This window comes from Thunnus albacares, chromosome 5, assembly GCF_914725855.1.
Source record: "Thunnus albacares chromosome 5, fThuAlb1.1, whole genome shotgun sequence".
Lineage (NCBI taxonomy): Eukaryota > Metazoa > Chordata > Actinopteri > Scombriformes > Scombridae > Thunnus > Thunnus albacares.
Window position 1 is genome coordinate 25277090 of NC_058110.1, and position 21660 is coordinate 25298749.

The 21660-nt window shown below is 37.4% G+C and overlaps 1 protein-coding gene across 1 annotated transcript in view; it reads left to right on the forward strand.

The window, feature by feature from the left end:
- The first annotated feature begins 9552 nt into the window (after positions 1-9552).
- Positions 9553-21660, forward strand: part of LOC122982284 (metabotropic glutamate receptor 4-like) — a 35248-nt gene continuing 23140 nt past the window's right edge. The window contains exons 1-4 of the mRNA XM_044351471.1: positions 9553-9598; positions 10042-10177; positions 13134-13288; positions 14421-14561. Coding sequence (XP_044207406.1) covers positions 9553-9598; positions 10042-10177; positions 13134-13288; positions 14421-14561 — 478 coding nt within the window. The remainder of the gene's footprint in view (positions 9599-10041; positions 10178-13133; positions 13289-14420; positions 14562-21660) is intronic.

Below are 21660 nucleotides of genomic sequence, written 5' to 3' on the forward strand. Positions count from 1 at the left end.
CAGCGCCTCGGGGACTGTGGGGGATTTAGTGTCTTGCTCCAGGACACTTAAGCAGGGTGGTTGCTGGAACAGGGGGCTGAACCTGAGCCTTTTCAGCTCAGGGTCACATTCCCTAATGATTTCAGTCCGCTCTTTCACTCCCTCCCCTCAGTATTTCCCTCCCACTCACTCTCAGCTGTATTTACAATAATAGGGAAAAAACACAATCTGCAATATACACATAGATAATTAGATAATATATACTAGACAAATAATAAATATGTAATGTACCAATATTAAAACACAGCACACTTCACACAGTTTATCTAGGGTAACATTTTGCTACCAGGAATGGTCGGGATTTTGCCTGGACTGTTGTTTTTCTTGCCTAAAATCAATTCTGTCCATCCATCCATTTTCTTTCCCACTCAGGGGCCTGAGCCTGTCCCAGCATGCATTGGATGAAAGGCAAGAAAACATTGGACAGGTTGCCAGTTCATCACAGGCCTCTGATCAACTGATTTGCATGAATAATTCGGGATACAGTTTACTAAATCAGAGAGGGATATTGTTTATCTCCCTTTTTAGTGCTATTCACATCACCTTATTTTGGTTCCCAATATTTTTTAATTACTCTTATCTAATTTTAGTGTACTCGTATAATGTGAGCCACTGTGATCACACCACTGAGGCTGAGCATTGTTGTTCTATATATTGGACTGCTGGTCAGCAGCCACACAGTATACGCAGGACTATCAGTGGATTGATGGAACAACACTGCTGTTTAAAGCAGATGGGAATTCAAAGCTGTGTGCAGCTCAAACAGGCTTTCTACTTATTAACTGATTGTGTCTGTTGCCTAATAAATCATTTGCTGCCACACGACAGAAGTAGAAGCTATGGTGTTTATGTTCTCATTCAGTGTTGAGGGAAGTGACAATTTTTCAAGCCTGTAGCAATTGAAAATTATTGACCATCAATAAGTAGAAGAAACACTGGTCTAGTTTTAGTCCCCCAGCTGTAAATTAAGCTGGCTTGTGTCGGTACTGTATTTCCACTAAGGGCATCCCAATAAACAGTCTATTTATATACCTACACCTGCACCACACCACCCACCTGGGTGTATTTTGTCTGTTTATGCACAACTGTTCACCAAGTACAGGAGCTGTGCTGCAATCAGCATGAGTGCCAAGAAATATTTAATGTTTGCGGCAGCACTGTCTCTCCCACGGGTGTCAAATGAGAAGGAATATTAGTGTTCTGAGCTATTAGGAGAGCAGGGACTGGGGCTGACAATGGAAGACATGAGAGAGGAGGCTCGCAGTCTCCTCAGCAACGGATATTTTTAGAGGTGGTTTTTAGACGTGGCTCAGATGTTAAGAGTATAGGATGAGTGTTGGAATAGAAATACACGGTTCATGAAAGTTTCAGCAGTGGCTGCTTCACTTTGTCAGTTGATTTGACTCGAATTGTATTTATTGTTTACTTTTATGCACAGATAATTTGTTAGGGTTTGCAAATGCTGCAGGTCATCAGGAAAATTGCCAAAATAGCTATTTATTAAGAGAGTACTGAATGTTTTGAGATGATTTAATTTTTCACTTTGCAAAGTCTAAAGCACAACCCAGTTGTTCAGTTTGATTTTTCACAAGCCACTGATTGTTAATCTGCAGAGATAATTTTCAGGCAATTTTAATATATAACTATAATTAATCAACAGATGATCCTGCATTTCTCTGGAGACATGAACAATAAAGGGCCGCTACATATTTGTTATTAATTGCTTTATAATTGTCCGTGTCTGTGTATGCTGTTGTGTTTACAAGGCAACATTAGGTGGAGATGGTGGTCTGGTTCACTCTGAGGGAAGTCTGATGAGAAGTGGTGTGAAGACGAGAGGAGGGGGAGTCTTAAAGTGGTCCTCCCTAATTACACGCAGACCAACGGCCGACTGGAATCTAGCAATGTTTTCTATTGAAAATCTGATTCCTGTAAAGATACTTGTTTCATTATCTAAACTTAATATAAAATATGTTATGAACAAGACCTATAATTAGACCAATTAAAAGCCACTTAAGTTGTATGAAAGCTTCATTTTGAAGCAGCCTGGCAAAGCTGAATTAACGTGAGAAAGACATTTCAGCATGCAAATGTTTGACTGAAAGAAAATAATATTTACAATATTGTAAGAGGGATGTTACATTTTAGTAAACCTTGTTGGGGAAGAGGTATTGGATTAGCTGCAGATCATAAAAACACCAATTCATACTTGGACTGAGTGAGTCTTGTTTAGTGGCTGCTCCCTGTCACAAGGTCTGGAGGAGTCCTTGAGTCAAGGGACCATCTTTTTAACTATCCTATACTTAGAAAGGAATGGATGGACGGATGAATGGATGGATGCTTGGATGAATGGATGGTGTTAGCAATAAAACAAATTGCCGTGTCTACCCTACAGCTAACAGAGTTACAACACTGGCCCCGTTGAGGGCTCTGTTCAGTGTGTCTCAACTCCCAGTGGCTGGATTCTTATCCCCTGGTCTTCCCCAGTATTCTCTCCAGAGGTTAACCAGTGTGGCTGCCTGCTGCCAGCGATGTGAGAAGAGAAGAAAGGGAAGGGATGAGTGCTCTGCTTCCACATGGCAGATGTTGGGGGAATGGGGGACTGAAGTACCAGTGAGGCAAAGACATAGAATCCAATGATTGATAGAGTGTCTGAGAGCAGAGAGCTGCTGCTATGCTGCTGCTAAATTTCCCATGTGCTTGCCTGGGTAGGGTAAATATAATGACATAGAGAGGAAGCCAGATAACCCTCTTCAGTTAAATCAAGGCCTCAGAAAAATGCATATGTGAATTGTGAAATACACATTTGAATAGTAATTTCAGCATTCGATTAGTATTAATTTAATATTCAATTTATATTCGACTTCTGAAATTCGTTCCAACAGCCCTAGTAGATTGTAGAAATGCGCACAAGTACTGTGAACTGTGAAATGCTTTATTTACCTACAGTTTCTTACATACTCTTGTACATTTAGGCGCACTTATTCATTATTCAGTGACACTTGCAGATTCATGTTACTCTGTGTAAGATCGCCACTAAAAGTGAAGTATGTATATGCACAGAGACAGAAATATGCACATATTCTTATAGTCAGATTGAAAAGCCTGTGTGTACACATGGTTCTGTTTTATAAATCTCAAACATTGTGGAACTGGGTGCATGTGCATAAGCCTCATTTCCTCCCTAAATGAACATAGACACACTATTAATCTATCATTAGATTTGATCCAATGATTATGTTTACAGCGCTCATATTGAAACAGACTTTACACAGTGCTTCCCAATAAAGGATCAAATCATGATAATGATAATGATGATAATGCACACAGGGGAAAAAAAGATGCTTTCAATGTAAATTAAGAGTGAGCACACAGAAGTAAATAATCAAAATTAACACACAATCAGTGAAATGGATAACAACCTAAACAATGTTTTATTATTACATACATACATATCACTGTCAGGCCACAGAAAAACACATGTGCCTGGTCTAATGTATGTATGAGGTGTAAGGTTTTTGTGCATATGGATCTGGACCTAGGTCATTAAGTACAGTATAATATCTCTTGTTGAACCTTTGAATTTTCAGACTTTTGAATGTTGAAATCTGTTAATTTTGATATTCATGCTCTGTGTTAATTGTGATATTCAAGTTAGGTTTTACAAGTACAAAAATAAATGAAGGGTTTGCTGTGGCTGTGCTAAAAATGAGTCTTGCCTGAGTGCAGAGGGAAACATCCCCCAACAACAGACATGGGCCAGTACACACAAAGGAAAGAGTCTATTCTCATCCAATGAAGGAACTGCTAATCCATTAACCAGCCAAGTGAATGTATAAGCCAGAACTGTTGTGTTCTAGCTGTGACAAGCATGACCACAGGAAACACACAGCCATTCTGGAAAAACAGCCCCAGTGGAATAGCGAAACCTCAGATTTGAAGAAAAAGAAAACATCATTAAATTGAACCGCAGTGTACAATCAGAGCAATAGTGCAGGCCACTGACAGAAGCCCCTCACTGACTGAACCGAAAGTGACTTTTGTACCCATGAGCAAAGCAGCCTGACATCATTGTTAATTTAATGGCATCCCCTGTTCTTTAGTCATATTTCCAGTTTCCCAACCTATTAGTATCTGAGCTGGGGCCAGGCTTTGTTTTATGGTGTGAACTGAACTAGAGGGTGTTATTGTGCATTGATTGTTCACTCTGCTGGCTTTGTACAGGGTCACGAAAGGGAAATTCATTAGCATGCACATACTCTCTGTGGCATTTTGGCATGGCGACAAAACAGTTATCCTGAAATGCTGCACTGTGAATTAAAAAGCCTTAGCTTTTGGTAACCAGCGGACGTCCCCCTGCTGTCTTTAGACATGTGTTCAATAGCAGATCATCTCTAAGAGGCTGAGGACTCTCTTTAAACCGATCTGTGGGGAATTACTATAGGTGTCCGTTGAAATATGTTACATTTCATTTAGTTATGTCAACCAGTCCCACATAATTAGGTAGAATAAGTGAGAAAAGGGATAGAGAATTGATCATTACTAAATACTGTCGAGCAAATCTCACCAAACTGTATTAATTACTACATCATTCAGTTATATGGAATTAACTTAACACACTAATGTTAAATTTACCTGACACATTTTAACTAGATTTATGAAATGCAATTATGTTTGATTTACTAAACATAGTTATATTAAATTTAGCAAACACAGCTGAGTTGCATCAATGTTGTAGGATTTTTGTTGATTGTATTAAAACATGACTGAACACTACATGCTTCATCAAGGTGAGTGAGTGAAATAACGTAACTGTACTTCACCTGACTTTATGTAACAGTGTCAGGTCAAAAAAGGTTAATGAATTTGCTTCACAAAAGTTACATCAATATATCTGCCATAACACATCAGGAAACCAAGGAAGCGATTGCAGAGAGATTTATCATTTTGCACTATTTGGTCCTGGATGTCACGCATTACCTAAAAGAGACAATATGCAAAGAAATACATAGTTATTAAAAAATATATATATACAAAGAAACCAACAAATAATTACCCTTTTTAATACTCTAGTGCATTGCCTGAATTATTTATTCTTTAAAAAGTGAAGAATTACTTAACCCCAATTTGATCAAATAGCCTTTTTTGTGCATTCAAACATCAGCCAATGCTCACAAGTTATTTTTTCTGTCAAGCCAGCAGTCCAAAATGCACATGTGCTCAGTTTACAGTGATATGATAACAGGAAACTGCAATGAGTAACAAATTACAGCAAATGTTTGGCAGTTTTGGTTGACAGATGTCAAACATCATAAAAAAAAGATCAATATTTTGTGTTTAGAGATCTTTTATCTAGCCAGCAGTCCAAAATGCAGAAATGCACAGTTTACATTTATATAATATAAATACCAGCAAATACTAATAAATTAGAAACTGCACATTTTTAGCAGTGAGGGCTCAGATGATTCAAATGGTGACAAGTGATTAATATTCTGTCCAGTGTGTCCATTCAGAAATCAATATTCATTTGCGTTCGGGAGCCTGTGTGCAGCAGCTGTTCCGAAACGTGAGTTAACCTCTGTGGTGTTGCTTGGGAAACTCTTGATGCAGACACCTCCCCTGTCTTCCAATATCTTTTTTGTCAAGCCAGCTGTCCCAAATGCTCAGTTTACAGTGATATGAAAACAGGCAGCAGCAAGCACGAACAAATTACAAACAGCAAACATTTGGCAGTTTTGGTTGAGGGATGACAAATATGATAAAAACTCATCAATATTCTGTCTTTAGACATCTTCTTTCATCTAGAAAACAGTCCAAAATCCGCAGATGTTCAGCTTGCTGTGACATAACATCATCAAACCCTTAAAAACTGAGAAACTGGAAACAAGTGTCACAACTATTGAAATTGCTTTTTTGGTCCAACGAAGAATTGGACCAAAAAAAGATACTCAGTTCACAATTGTTCACTGAACCTAACCCAAGGTTCACAGTCTCAGCAATTGCAGGTGAGATTATTCATGTAGTCTGTTTTTGAGGACATGCACCCTTGTAGAAAGCTTGTTGCCATCCAACTACATCAACAAGATGGAGAACAAAATTTTGAAGAAATTCAAATGTGTATTTCAGATCCTTGGGGTAGCTCAAGTTTAGGCTGTAGATCAGGCCAAGCAGGAATGCACACTCATTTGCCACATCTCTAACATTGTTCACCACCTCCACCTTCTGAATTATGACGCCTCACGGGATCTGTCGGCTCTCCTCTATCGTGCCGAATGACATAGATTTCGAAGACCATATCCTTCATTTCTCTCCTTGCAACAGGATGATTAATATCCTCAAAGTGGAAGAAAAACAAAGTATGAATTAGAATCTGTTTATAAGAACTAGGAGTGCAGCTGTCATTTTCAATATCAGGCATGTGATTTGCAAAGGACAAAAAAGCAGGAAAATATACTGAGCGCTGAGCACGAAGCGGCAGCCTCCCCGCTATCTTCAAATGTGACATTTGAAGACATCACATTAATTATAACCAACTATAACTATTTTCAGTGTGTTCATTACTTGTTTCTGCTTATTTCACAGGAGGACAAAACATCAGGTTAATGCAGGTTTAATGTTTTGTGCCACTGTGCTTGGAGATATCAGTTGAGCTAAAATTAAAAAAAGGACTATTTAATTGGATTTACTGAGACTTCCAGGATGTCACTGAACATGCTGTCAGCTCAGAGGCAGTGAAGCCTGTCAGTCACAGCGGATACCCGGGCAGTGGTTGGTGTGAGTGGCTGAAAAACCAACCACACTGGGCAGCGGCAGAGGAGGCTGCACCGCCGTCTGGTTCAAAATTAGTCCAGCTGACTTCACTGCACTCAGCGAAGAGGCAGAGCACGGAAAGAGAAATGAGCCGTTTGTTTACAATACAGCTAATTTTGTTCTTAGATAACATTAAGATAAGACTTTAATGTTTATTGTCGGTCATGCTGTTGTCTTGCGTTGCAAACAGACACTTAAAAACAGACAATGGTTAGATTAGCATGCCTATAGGTAGTAGCAGCTGCTAGTAGCTAAAGCTGTATTTAACCTGCATGCAGCCACAGCGGGGCTCTGGTGTTGGCAGCTGAGTGAAAACACACCTGAATCATTTCACATAAACAGCTCGCCTTCAGACAAAACTGACAATAAAATCGCAAGCTTCAACATTTCACAAAACACAACGTTAGAGATCTTTTATGTTATTATGAGTAGTGTAAAAATATTTTTCGGTTCATAATGAAACTGGCGGCTTTGGTAATTAATAGGAAACACTGCACACACACACACACACACACACACACAGTCACATTTCATACCTCTGCATGATCTGCATGCTTCACGTGGGTCACGTTTTGAGGTCAGAAAATCTGGAAATCACATCCTTGAAAAATGATTTCTCAAATGTCTATAAATTGTCAGACTATAATAGAAATGGCCATAAGAATTTCCCAAAGCCCAGTGAGACATTTGGATAAAACAAAAAATTGAAGACAACAGTCCAAAACCCAAAGATGTTGAAAAAAAAAATGTTGATGTTGAAGCTATAAACAAGGAAAGTTTGGTATTTCTGCTTGCAAATGACTTACAAACAATATTGTTAAAATAGTTGCCAATTGCTTTGGTCAACTGACTAATCCAAAGAATCAACTTACTGTTTCATCTCTGACTAGAACATGGAAGATCTGGACTTGCACTGTCAGCATTGGCCAAATCAATTGAGCATAACCCATATAATACCATGGACACATGGACAAATAGTAACAGGTCTTACAAGATGCTATCTAAAGAGGAGCCCAGCTGATATAACAGTAAGAAAGAGGAGTGCAGAAATTCAGTGCAGACGACGTGTTTGAGCTGTAGGCAGCGAATAAGAATCAACATTTGCAAAGAGGTAGGAGCACTTTGACAGCAGCACAGACCTAATTCCACAAGCTGACATGTCAGCACACCTACAGTTATTCAAGACTTATCATGCAGTAGAGCACACCTCCTTGCAAGTGTGAGCAGCTACACAATGATGTATGAGCTACTTCAGAAAAACTGATATGTACGTGATTATGTGGACTGTCAAACAGAAACAAGTTAATTTTCACATTGTAGAATGTCCCATTCAGTACATATCTGTGTTGTGATGATTCTCATCAAAAATGTTAGGTTAGGCTATGGCTCATATTCTATGATTCAACTTACTAAGTACTCCTTTATGAGGGTGTCAGGCTTTTCATTGATGTCATAGCAAAACCCTTTTAGAATACATTCCAGACGACTGTCAGCGCTGGGATTCTGTGGAGATTAACAAACCTTCACAATCTCCACACAACTACACAGACTATACCATGTTCACATCACAGATGGTCTTGACAATTTTATTCAGCCGAATGTCAGGGACCGATCACATGGAACCGTATTATGAAATTGCTGAGTTGCAGAGTCGCTGAGTGTAGTTTCCAAAGAAATGGATGTTCAGCTCTGTGGCTCATCTGTAATGTAACATAGTACATGAAGAATGAGCTGGGGCTAAGCTAGCTAATACATTCACCGAGCACTTTATTAGGAACACCTGTGCAATATAATGCGATCCAATGCAACAGCTCTGCCATAAATTCTACTTTTATCAAGCCTATACACCTTCAGTTTTTGTTGACATTGTGATAATTCAGTACACCACCACCACCCACTACGACCTCAATACATAAACATAAAGTATCACCTTTCTGACACTGTCAACAAAAACTAAAAGTGTATAAGCTTCGTAAAAGTCGAATTTATGGCAGAGCTGTTTGTTAAATACAGTAGTATTCTAACACCTCAGGGTAATATATTATCATATTTTGCTCTTACAAGACAAACATGAGCAGAGGAACATCATTTAACGGTGTGAGTTAAGCTAGCAACAACAGGCTTTTCAAATCTAATGTCAAAGTATACGACCAATCATAAAAGTCAAAAATATGCATCACTTGTTGTTGTTAATGCACCAATAAAGTATATTGTTGAATAATTCACATACTTACCAACAAAATCAAGGGATAGCTGTAGATTGCAATAAAAACTCTCAACCAACAGTCGGTGTGGACACATGGTCCAGTTGCAGAAGCAAAAGAAAATGGCTGCTAACCTCCACATACTGCACATGCGCTGAGAAGTATGGAAAGCACGTTGGGACACTTTTTATTCAGTCCAACGCCAGCAGCATGTTTTCAATACCTTGATTACATAGCTTCAAATCAACACAATTACGTATTCCTGAAACCTTATATTATTATGTTAATGCAATTAAACTTTCTTGTTTAGATGTTCAAAACTGCAATTATTTAGTCGTTTCACCATAAAACAACTATGTGATGCAAACAATATGCAAGTTTCATTTCTTCAGTGTAGTGCCTAACAAGCTGAACTTAAGTAATCCATTTCACTGAACAATACTGCGGGTTTTCTAGCATGTGATTAATTGACTGATTAAATTGAAAATTGAAGTCATAAATGGCTCCATCTTCGGCCAAGAACCAGAATAAGAAAAGTGTTATCAGTAGAAAGCTGAACAAAATTAAACGTTTACAAAGAAAAATCACTCGGAACAAATCCAACCAGTTTTCTATTACAAATTATATGTTCTTCGCCTGGTCTCACCGGTAGAACCATAAATTGAATTGATGATGATGTCTCAAAGTTGCCCCTTGTGGTCCAAGGAAAAGATTTTTTAATACCTTGCATCCCTTGTGCTGTGAAATACCGCACCTGTACACATTTAATAGTGCATCTATCATAAAAGTCTAGTGGATTGAAGAAGATGTGTGGGTTTAGAGAAAAAAGAAGCTTTTTTTTCATAGTGACAGATCATCTGACATTTCTGGGTGACCAAGAGAATTCTTTTACACTGCAATAAGTCCTGTCAAGACATTTTACAGAAGAAAATGTTTTTTCCTTAAACCTGTTTAATTTAGAAACTGTTCTCTTTTGTCTTCCAATTAGGTGGCCTGTGCATTTCACAGTCGGTGAAAATACCACGTGAGCCAAGAGCTGGAGAGTTTGACAAGATCATTCGCAGGCTTAGCGAGAACCCTAATGCCCGAGTGGTCATTATATTTGCCAATGAGGATGACATCAGGTGAGTGCAGTGGAATCTTACTTGCTGCCAATTAATATAAGTTTTAACTTAACTTATCTCAACCACTTTCCACCACTTGGTTTTTACTTAAATGAAACTTGAGGTAAAGACATTTAGGAGTTTGCTAAATCTGCTAACATCTAAAGTGATAAATGTTGTTCAGCAATGTTGTGTCTTTACCTGAGGCTGCCTCTGCAGCTGGAACTAAAATATCACAAATGTCTCCTGTGTGTACAGAGAAATTAAATAGCTCTTTGAAAATACAGTCTGCCACCCGCGTGTTAATATTCATGAGTTATAAATGGCAAATTTGGGTGCAGCCACATTTCTTTAAGCCTTGTCAGTAACGATGTTGTCAAAAGGTATATCACAAGCAAGTGAAGCAGTTTTAAACGCTGAGATACCAGAAAAAACAGAACACCTGAATGATCTAATGCTACCCAGTGGAACAACCCTGCAAGAAATATTACCTGGTGATGCAAAGTAATAAAGCATGCTTACTCAAGTACTGTACTTCAGTACAATTTTGAGGTACTTTACTTGAGGATTTCTATTTTATACTACTTTAGACTTTAACTCTACTATATTTCGGAGGGAAATGTACTTTACTTCACCACTATCTGTTTGACAACTTTAGCTACCAGTTACTTTGTGGGTCAAGAGTTTAGATACAAAAGATATGATTGACAAATAAATAAATATGCATTAAACTATCCAACAGATGCAACATACATACGCATATATAAAAAACACTGAAATAGTTTAATGAATAGTTTTACTTTGTACTTGTTCTGAAGGCAAGACCTTCATTTTTATTCAAGTAAAGGATCTTAGCACTTCTTTCGCCACCTTTGTGAAAATGACTACATATCTTTTCAAGGAGAGATTGACTGCACTCCATAGCAATTTTTGAGACCTTATTTCATAATGGTGTTGTATTGAGCTGCATTACACTGAAAGGTGTTTCTCAATTTTTGTTTAGTTCCCTATAAATAATGCTCTATCTATGAGACTAATAGCTTTGTCATCTAAACTGACATGTAGTCTGCTGTACCCATCCATGAGAATCTGATTATACCACACAAAGCTGCAGTTAAAGTGCCCCTACTTTCCTTGTGGGGACGGAAATGTATCAATTTAAATTCATTATCTGCTATTAAGACCAATAGTCTCTATTAAGAATGAATTAATTAGCTGTAGGCTGAATCAACACACATAACACTGCTGTGGCTCTGAAGGAAAATGCTTCCCAGCAACCAGTTAGTGGGCCAGTGTATTCCTAGTGGAAGTGGGCTGTGATTTGGGGCGGTCTCTTGATGATGACCAGGGCAAAAGTCCCAGTGCTCATTGACTTAAGCCGGTCCTGATAACGGGTAATAGTCTGGATATATAGTAATTACAGAAAGCCAGGGGGATTTCAGCTCTGCATGCCTGCTCTATCCTTGAACCCAGTCGGTGTGAGCTGGCAGCAGCCTAATAAGAATCCAAAATTGTCTACATAGAAATTATAAGATACCTGAGCTGTTTTGATGGAGCCAATAGTGTGATACTTAACCAATCATTCAGTGTAAATATACTGCCTAGTCTCAGGGTTAAGAATACAAGAAATAATGTTTGTGGGTTAGCCCCATCATTTTGACAGGTAGGTAGGTTTGTCTCTATACTGTAATGTGTTTGTTCTGCTGAAAATAACAACAGACTCTTAACATATAGAGAGATAAGTGCAAACTCAGAAAAATAAATTATCTTGAAATGTAATTATATCATCTGTTTTGTACTTTAAATACGGAAATATTTAATTCCTTCATCTGATTATGTTACAGTAACAGAAACACATTTCATTTTCATCTAATTGTCACCTGAAAATACGCTTAGGAAAGGTAAAATGTCAGGTAAAACATAAGGTTAAGTGTGGTATTTAAGTAAGGCAACTTTGGTTAAGTTTGGTTTAATTACTCACATTAGAAAATTGCATGTGGGTTGGGAACTGAACCTGGCCTGTCAAAGTTGAAGGAAGATTCATACGCCCAATTCACCCCCAACACCTTTGCTTCTCACTATGTTATTTTTATATCAGGCTTGTCAGCCTGTCTAGTCATGTCTCTGTTATGTAACGTCTAGATGGTGATAAAATGTATTTCTCTCATTTTTCGTACATGGAGCACATAATTGCATCTTAAGACATGCTCATTTCACTATATACTGGAGACCAGATTCAGGAAAATATCATTACCGATCAAACATAAATCCTTGTGGTCATAAAACTAAGGTAAAGAGACATAAAGTTAGTTGGATGACTCACTGCTCCCCCACTCCACATTTTACAAAAAATTTAATTATTTTACAAGGTTATACTGTCCTTCTATGCAACTACAAACTCTTACATGAGATATTCAAACAGCATGTGCCATGTAAAAAAGCTGATGTTGTCTACAACACAATAGGATGCTTAATATTAACTTTTTGCTTTCTTGCCAGCATCTTTGTGGCAATATGAGTGCTGGTAATGCTTCAAATGCCAGGTGGCTTAAATTTTATGTTGCTGTATTCCAGCTTTCTTGATGCAACTCTGCTGCTACAGCAGAACTTGCTGGCAGTTTTTACAGCTTCCCAAACTTACTTCCATTGGCAACAAGCCTGGACAAATGTGGCGAGGGTCTGATTCTGCTACAGCAAAGAAGAACTCTGCAGCAGTGGGGATAGATACAGTATCTGTGGTGGATTTTCAATTCTACTGCCTAAGTGACTGTACAACTTTGTTCAGACTCAGCATAGATTACTTAGATGATGGAATCACCTGTACGACAGCTACGCTGCCTCTTTAGGGTGCATTTAAATAAGAAACGTTTTTCATAGGTGATATATCACTGGATGTGCATTAAATATATCATAAAACAAATGGAAACACAACATTATATGGTACAGTTATATATTGCTCTCTTCCTCTGTCTCAAAGGCGACTTCTTCAAGCAGCTAAGAAGGCCAATCAAACAGGCCATTTCATCTGGGTAGGTTCAGACAGCTGGGGCTCCAAAATTTCCCCGATACTGAACCAGGAAGAAATGGCAGAAGGCGCTGTCACCATCCTCCCCAAACGACAGTCAATCAAAGGTATTCACCAACCTTACCTTACACTTTACTTTAAGAAAAATGTTTTATTTTGCATGAAATTGAATGTTGATATTTTTGCCCCTTTACTGCTTATTGATAGTGTATGTTTGCCTCCTCTAATCATATCTCCGTTCTTCATTCAACATAGCACTATCCATCATTAACACTATCCATCTGGTACACACTAGACAGCACTTTAAAAATTAATTAATTGATAACTCTTGGTCATTTTCAATCTTAAACCTTTCAACTTCTGTTTGTACCTGGTTTAATTGATTTTGTTGTTACTTTATTTATTAATTGTATTTATATGTTTGTTTTAATTAAGTGTCTTCTTTCTTGCTCGATGTCATTGTTAATGAGGGCTTCACCTTCAATGATTTTCTGGTTTAAATAAACACAAATAAACAGAGGATTTTAAACTGAAGTGCTTCAGATGGCCATAATGAGTCTGTTTCCCTCCACTTACAGGCACATTGGACATAAAGTGTTGTGTCATCACTACAATTTATCTTTCATATTGATTAAATCATTAAATATTACAAGTACAATATCAAGTATGTTTATTTTATGTTATAATTATAGATTTAAGGCAATTTGTTTTTTAACACTGTTGGTAAAGTGTGAATAAAGTTGTGTGTGGGTGACAGAATATGCATAATGTAGCGATGTGAAAATAACAAATACAATAGATTCTATTGCATGTTTCAATGCCATTAAATAATTACATACTTCCCTATTTTCATCTTCCACTTCATATTCATCCCCAACAGTGGAAGAGTTATTCTTTATATTTGCTTTCATAGATCCAATAATATTCTGACAATGTGACTGAATGTGAACTGTTTTCACTGTTTTAGCTAAGACCAAACCACAATCATGTGGATTGCTGATATTTTTTATTGCAGAGCCTCTGCTCTAGTAAATCTTAAATTGGGATTTGAGTAAACCATTGGCTCATTTAGAATCATCACCAAAGCCATCCACCAGGACCAGGCTCCAAAAGAGTTTTCATTTTGCAAATATAGCTTTAAAACCGAGAATGACCTTATCTTGACACAAAGAGCCTATTAAAATGTAAATAAAAGGGAGAGCTTTAACTGCAACAGCATCTGTCGCTGACTTCTTTCAGGTTTTGATCGCTACTTCATCAGCCGAACACTGGAGAACAACAGAAGGAATATCTGGTTTGCAGAGTTCTGGGAGAATAACTTCCAATGCAAGCTCAGTCGGCACGCAGTGAAGAAAGGATCTGGCATCAAGAAATGCACAAGTGAGTCTGCACCTAATAGCAGAGAAGGTACTCGGTCAATCAATGGAAAGCACACAGTCAATGACAGAGTATATTGATTGACTCTGCTGTGAATACTTTATGTGTGTGTACTTGGTATGCACAGGTAAACTTATTTGTCATCAGGGAGAAAACAATCATACTCTTTTAATTTAGGTTAAATGTAATGGGTGTAGATAAGTGAATGGGAATCTCTAATTCTGTCCGAGAGAAATTAATGTTCCCATTACTCGTGCGTTAGTTTAATTTGCAGTGGGCAACAACAGCAATCACAAAACTATGCCAATGCATGCACTGAAAACATAATCAATAGTAAATCCAATCAGCCCATTAGAAACAAGCTTTCAGGTCATTAAAATCTCTAGGCTTTCCAGCACCGTCTCCCAACCCAACTGTAGTGCAACGCTGCATTTCAAGTAGTCCAGACTGACTGATTTAAAGCTGGCACCTGTAATGTTTCTAGACAATAAATTCCTAATAGATCCGTCTGTGTGTTGGAGTATTGTACATCACAAAAGAAACGGTGCTGGAGAGGCTGTCTGTTCTCATTGCACCTGTCCTTCAACTGTTAAGTCTTTGTAACTAATAATGCTTGTACATCCAGTTCATACTGACTGTGTGCTGCTTACAGACATGTACAGTGAAACACTTTGTCTGTTCAAATGTCCAACAGAGTATATTTCCAGTATACAAAGTACTAGTGCAGTAGTACCTCAAACAATAAATACCAAAGCTTTCATGAACTATTGTTTACTTATATTAAAATGTTGCAGATTATTATTTTAACTCCTTTAAAGTATCACCACAATTAACATTTAACGTATCAACTGCAGTGACTTGGCAACTAATGTTAAGCAATATCAGACTGTTAGAGTGACTTTTATTACTGTCTGCTGCAGCTTGAAAAATAAGATCATAATAATTTGAAGAGTGATTATGAAGATGTAAAGCGGTGCTGACATTATTAAATTGTGTGGTTGCTCAATGCTGCATCTTGAATTAAAACCAAATCTAGTAATGTGTAGGTGTATAGGAGTATATCACATTTCAGGCACATTGTAATGATTTTAATTTATTTATTGGTTATTTACTCGAGGAATAATGTGTACTGTACATGTCTTGCTCATGCAAAGAAAATTAACTGAATAAAGTAGAAAGTCATCTTAGCTAGTAGCTTCAAAAAATACCAATTTTAACTTTAAAAATAACAAATACTGACAGTTGTTGCGTCAACCAATATTTTCTGCCACCCATCTGCAATCGTTTAGTTTGGCTGACAGCACAGCCAGAAATCACAAGTTGCTGTTCAAGCCTCCTGGAGATATTGTGGCACTGTCATATTAAGATGTCAGTAGCAGTGTTATGTGCAGAACAGATGCCATAGTAGCTCTATAGACAAAATGTCATTTTTTTCTGAATTGACAGTTGTTTTTATTAGAATTATTAGATTTGACAGTTAATTTTCATTTGAGGACATTGCACAAGAAACACAATATTTCATTGTTTATTTTCACTCGCCCAATGTACCATATATAATTCTTTTGGCTTTCTAATCCAGCTGATATAGGACACTGTGACCTCAAAATGTCACCAAATACTATCAGTGACAAATTGAATTGCTACAATACATGAACAGGCAATTAAGGAGATACTTAATTGTCAGCTCTCTTAACAACACTGTGTCCCTTGGCAAAAGACAGAGATGCTTCCAATAATCAACACTTCCGGGATTCGGGAGAACAAGTAATCGTAAATGATTTCTGTATTTATCAGTTGTCATGGCCCTTTTTTCTTCCTCTGACTAGCCTCCAGGGCACAGTGAATTTTTACAGGCAAGAGGTACAATCATTTCACTCAGAGCTTTTTGCAAGTACTATCTAGATCCTCCCCATTGTTTCTTTTGTAACCATAATCATCTCCTGTCCCCACTTATGTTGCTGGATAGTTAGTACAATACTGTACTATATACACTATGCATAATACACCAAGTAACATGGTAAAAGGAAAACTTTAAACCTTAAAATCCTATCAAAATCACTTTTTAAATACACACTCAATAAGTAGGGAAGATTATTTGTGGAAGACTGCAATCAACCGCCAGGGACTGGGAAATTATATTCTTGAAGTACTAACATGATTAGATGGGCATGTAATTATTCTATTTGTGTGATATCAAAGCTTTTAATCGCACAATACAAGTCAATGGAAACTGCTTTATGTACCATAGCAGCAGGGTAGTAACAGGTCATGTTCCAGGACTGAGACATTAAAGTGTATCTGACTTTGAGTGCGGGGAAAATAACACAGATTGCAGATGTATAATTCACATGCTATTACTGCTCTCTTTCCCAGTGTTCTTGTATCTGCCGCCCCAGAGGCCAAGGATTACTTTGTAGCTTCAGATCTACATTGTCACCCCAACCCACGGGTCATTGTGCAACTCTGAGGAGCCAAATACTATCAAGAATAAACTGATTTCTACTTTAATTCTCCAAATATGTGCTAGAACATATGCTAGGAATATTGTTTAATGCACAAACTACAATACTAATTATAACTTCACTGCACACTTCACAACAACTGAGTTATTTTTATAATTGATTAATCTGCCAGTTACTTTTACAATTAATCAATTAATCATTTGGCTAATAAAACATCAGAAAATGGTGGTGGCCCATCACAACATCCTGGAGTCCATGGTGATGTCCTCAAGTGTCTTATTCTGTCCAATGGTCTAAAACCCCAAAATATTTAATTTACAGTAATGAAAAGCAACAAATTATAATATTTGAGATCCTTGAACCAGCAAATGTTTAGCAGTTTTGCTTGAAAAATTATTTGATTATCAAAATAGTTGCTAATTACTTTTCTGTTGATCAACTAATTGATTAATCAACTAATCATTGCAGCTCTAAATCAATTTGCCAATTGACCATTCGCTACGCTTTGTCCCCTTTAGGGACTGTGAAGCTTTCTATTCTCTTAGTAATCTTTGAAACAATGAGTCCTTGATTTCAAACAGAGGTAGATAAACCTTCAAACGGCAGATTTTATCCGCTGTTGCTACTAAGCTAATTAAGCTAACATTAGCTCAATGAGTTAGTTGAAAACAGTCTTCAGTTGACTTTTTAATGTTTCCAGCTGACTAATTTAAAACGACAACCCTGTAAAAAAGGATCTTAAATATGTACATGATTGCTACATTTATGATGAGGCTAAAGCTGCATGTCACAGCTAAAAAGTCAGTATCCTCATCATTTAATCAGTGAGTAACATTTAGGTAAAGAAACAGCATTGCTCTTGTATTTCACTGTGGAGCTTGTTAGTCCTTTAAGTACAGTATAAGGAAATATAAAAGATCAGTTATAATAGGATCTATTATAACCCCAGTTGGCTTCTTAGATTATAGACTTGTTTGTATTTTCTCACTTTTAAGGTTACAAGAGAAAAGGCTTTGAGGATGAAGACTAATCAATGTGTTTACCAAATGTAATGTTATCTCAAGTAACATTAGCTGGGGATTGCTGGAGTTTAATCTTCGCCAAATCCAACAAAGTACAGGGCAGAGGTGCTAATATTACCTGAAACTCTAATAGCATCCTGGACCCACACAGTAGGGAAATACTACACAGTGGATGTGTTTGTCATCAATTGGACTTTTCTTAACACAAATTGTACCCACACAAACAGCTGAACTTAGCTAATAATGTGTTAACTCTTTGCCTTGGAAGTAACACTCTGTTACTACTGTATTTAGCTAGGCATGCTAACGACTGCTGGTTTTGGAGAGGCCAAAAAAGCCCCTCGTCCAAAGTTTGACAGCCCTGCCGTATCTCATTACAACTGCTAAGCTATGATTGGCCATTCTCTTTTCGGGGGAGGGATTCCACAATACCATTTTATTTCACTGTATTTGTGATATAAGAATAAATATATTTTAAATATATTTTTGTTTGCAAATGTGAAAGTGTAAGAAATACTCAGCATATAGCCTACAATACTAGGTCATTTTTTAACCAAAACATCTATATAACTTAACCTTTAGAGTTTTTAATTAGAAAACTATGCTGTCATCCAGCTTTTACAGGTGGTGCTTCAGAAAGTGGAACTTCAGAAACACTGGTTTGGAGGAAGTAATTAGACATGGTATATTCATAGGAAATTCAAAGAGAAGTTTACATTCTCAAAGGTTCAAATGTGAAATGTTTGTTGTGTAGAATCCAATTATTTTCAAATCTGCTCAGGCCATTCACTGTATATCACACTATTTCACACTACTGAAGCATAAAACATGATCCTGTTCTGCATAGAGGAATGAACAAGAATTGGATGATACAAAGCTGAACTTGTCAAAAGAGAGACAAATTGGTAATAATAGAAAGACATTGCACAGTATCATAGCATGAGTTTCTCCTTCTCATCCCAGTTGCATTGGTCAGTAATAAGCAGGCTGACAAATCAATCATAATGACTGTGGAGTAAACAGACAAACTGTGGTCTTCAAATGTGCCTTGTCAAAAATACTGTCGCATAAAGGCTTAAGTTGTGTTCTTGTCTATGGTGTTCATTTTTCCAAAGCACATAATATCATCATTTAAATGTCTGCACCCTAAAATATGGATATATTCAAAAGAGGAATATAGAGTAGAGCAATTTGCCAACAGTCCTGCCATTTCATGCAGTATTTCCTAGGTAAAGTTTCCTCTCTTACTTGGCTGTTGGCCAAGTCGACAGCCTCTGCAGGTGTGATGCTTCTTGCTGACGTCACTTCAGTGCACATGAAGGGTTCACAGTTTGAGTGAAGCAAACTGAGTCACTCCGTTGCTTTGCATCCCTGCAGACATGAGTCAATAAGGCTAACAGACAGGAGTACATGCCTGCATGCCTGCTCAATTGTTATCCATCGCTCACTGAAAACATCAAGGACACCATGTGCAACTACACAGTGTTGGACACCTCTTTGATTCTCGCTTGATCCTCTGTGATACGACACAAATGTCAAGGTTCAAATAAAAGATAAAGCCAGACAACAACAAAGAGATGTCTTCTTCACTGTGGAGAAATTATGTTACACCTGCAGTGATTTAGAATAATTACACTGTATGATCAATGGGTTGGGGACTCCGGAAAAGATATCTCATTTGAAAGTAATTTGTTATCCTCAATTTCTCGTATCTATTTTTTAATAATTAATTCTTGTTTAATGGCAGTTAGAGCAAGACAAACTAATTTGCTATCCATCGCTTGTAGCTGCAACAATGACTTCACTTCATTTGACCGACCGTGTCTTTGGAAGCAGGGATGACAAGCACTGTCAAGCACTGCGGTCTATTTTTATCCCTTGATGATGGCCAATCTTCTTAATTAGAATAAGAAAATGGGAGAGGTTTGCAATGGTTGTCAACCAAATTTTGTCAAACTCTTTGCTAAGGCAACAATCGGGAGATACTTTTAACTATTATTTTAGAAGTTGTCGTGCCAAAAACAAACGTGTCAGGTAGACATCACCCAGAGCTCGCCTTAAAGCACTGAGGCTGACTGCACTACATAATTATGCTACATTTTACATACATCTTCACATCAGCGTAATTTCACTTCAGTGAGTAAAGAGGCCATACTTGTAACCATGACAATGTAGCACAATATGAGGGAACACCAAAAAATAGAAAGTTAGTGGTGGTAAGTGGAAAGTGGTGGTAAAATAAGAATAGGAAATATTATTATTCAGGGCTGACTCTGATGATTACTTTCATTATCGATTAATCTGTCGATTATTTTCTCAATTGATCGATTCATTGTTTGGTGTATACAAATTCAGAAAACAGTGAAAAATATCCATCACATCACATTTTCCAGAGTCAAAGATGACATCTTCAAATGTTTCAAAATCCATTTACATATTTTATTCCATTTATATATTCCATTTACAATGATTTAAAACAGAAAAAAGCTGCAAATCCTCACAAAGGAGAAGCTGGAGCTTTTTGCTTAACGAAAAACTATTATGAATACTAATAATGGTGCAACTACTGTGATAGATTTTCTGCCACTTAAAATATTGTGAATATATTGAATTGTGGAAACTGTATCGTGCATCATTCTGAACCGTGGGCAGATTGTATCATTACCCTCACTAGAGTGACCCACTGGGTCAAAATGAACTGAGCCCTTCCAAGAAAGAACGATCCTGCCTGCTCTATCATCTAAGCAAATCTGTTGGGCAAATAGCCTGTAATTTTCAAGAACACAAAAGGAATAAATCAGTGTGCACATGTAATACAATGAACTTTTTGTGCCCTGCTACCTGGACTGAGAGAGAGGTAAAAAAGAAACAATTTGCCTCCATTCAAAGGAATATTGTGAGCAAGAGCATACAGTGTGACCTTGAGCTTTCTGGATCATCGTGTTCTTTCAGAATCTCAAGGTTCGCCTTGATGAAAACTCCTAAAGCGCTGATAAATACATACAGTAGCAAAGTTTCATCTTCATTCACATCAATACTTGTTTTGCGCTGGAGACTGACTTTCTAGCAGCACATCTCAATATCCAGTTAATGTCCTTTTTCTCCATCTGTCAGCCAATGAAGCCAAGTTTGACAAAAATAAACCATTTAACTTTACAGTATGTGTCTAAACAGAATGTGTTCTGGTATTACTTCAAATTCTGAGAGGATGATGTCTGTTAAAGTTAAACATCAAAGACAATACTTCATTAAAGATTTATTAATCCATGAGGAAAGGAAAAGGGAAAACAGATACAAAAACATATTTTTATTTTACTATGTCTTTAAGGCTGGTCTACCTGATGCCCAATGGCGTGTAGGGAAACAAAAGTTACGTTTACATTGGTGTTATTGTGTTTAGCCTTGAGATCAAACAAAAGTGCATTTCCTTCCTCCATAAAACATAGTTACAAACAAAGTCATTTTTTCCGATTTTTTAAATCCTGCATTGTTTACATCCATATTTACTAGCTTTCAGTCTTCTTTTTGCTGTGTTTCTTGGCACATTACTGCCACCTGTAGATCACTGGAGTAGTGAGAAACCATTGGCAGGACTGTGTATTGCATCTACCACATGCG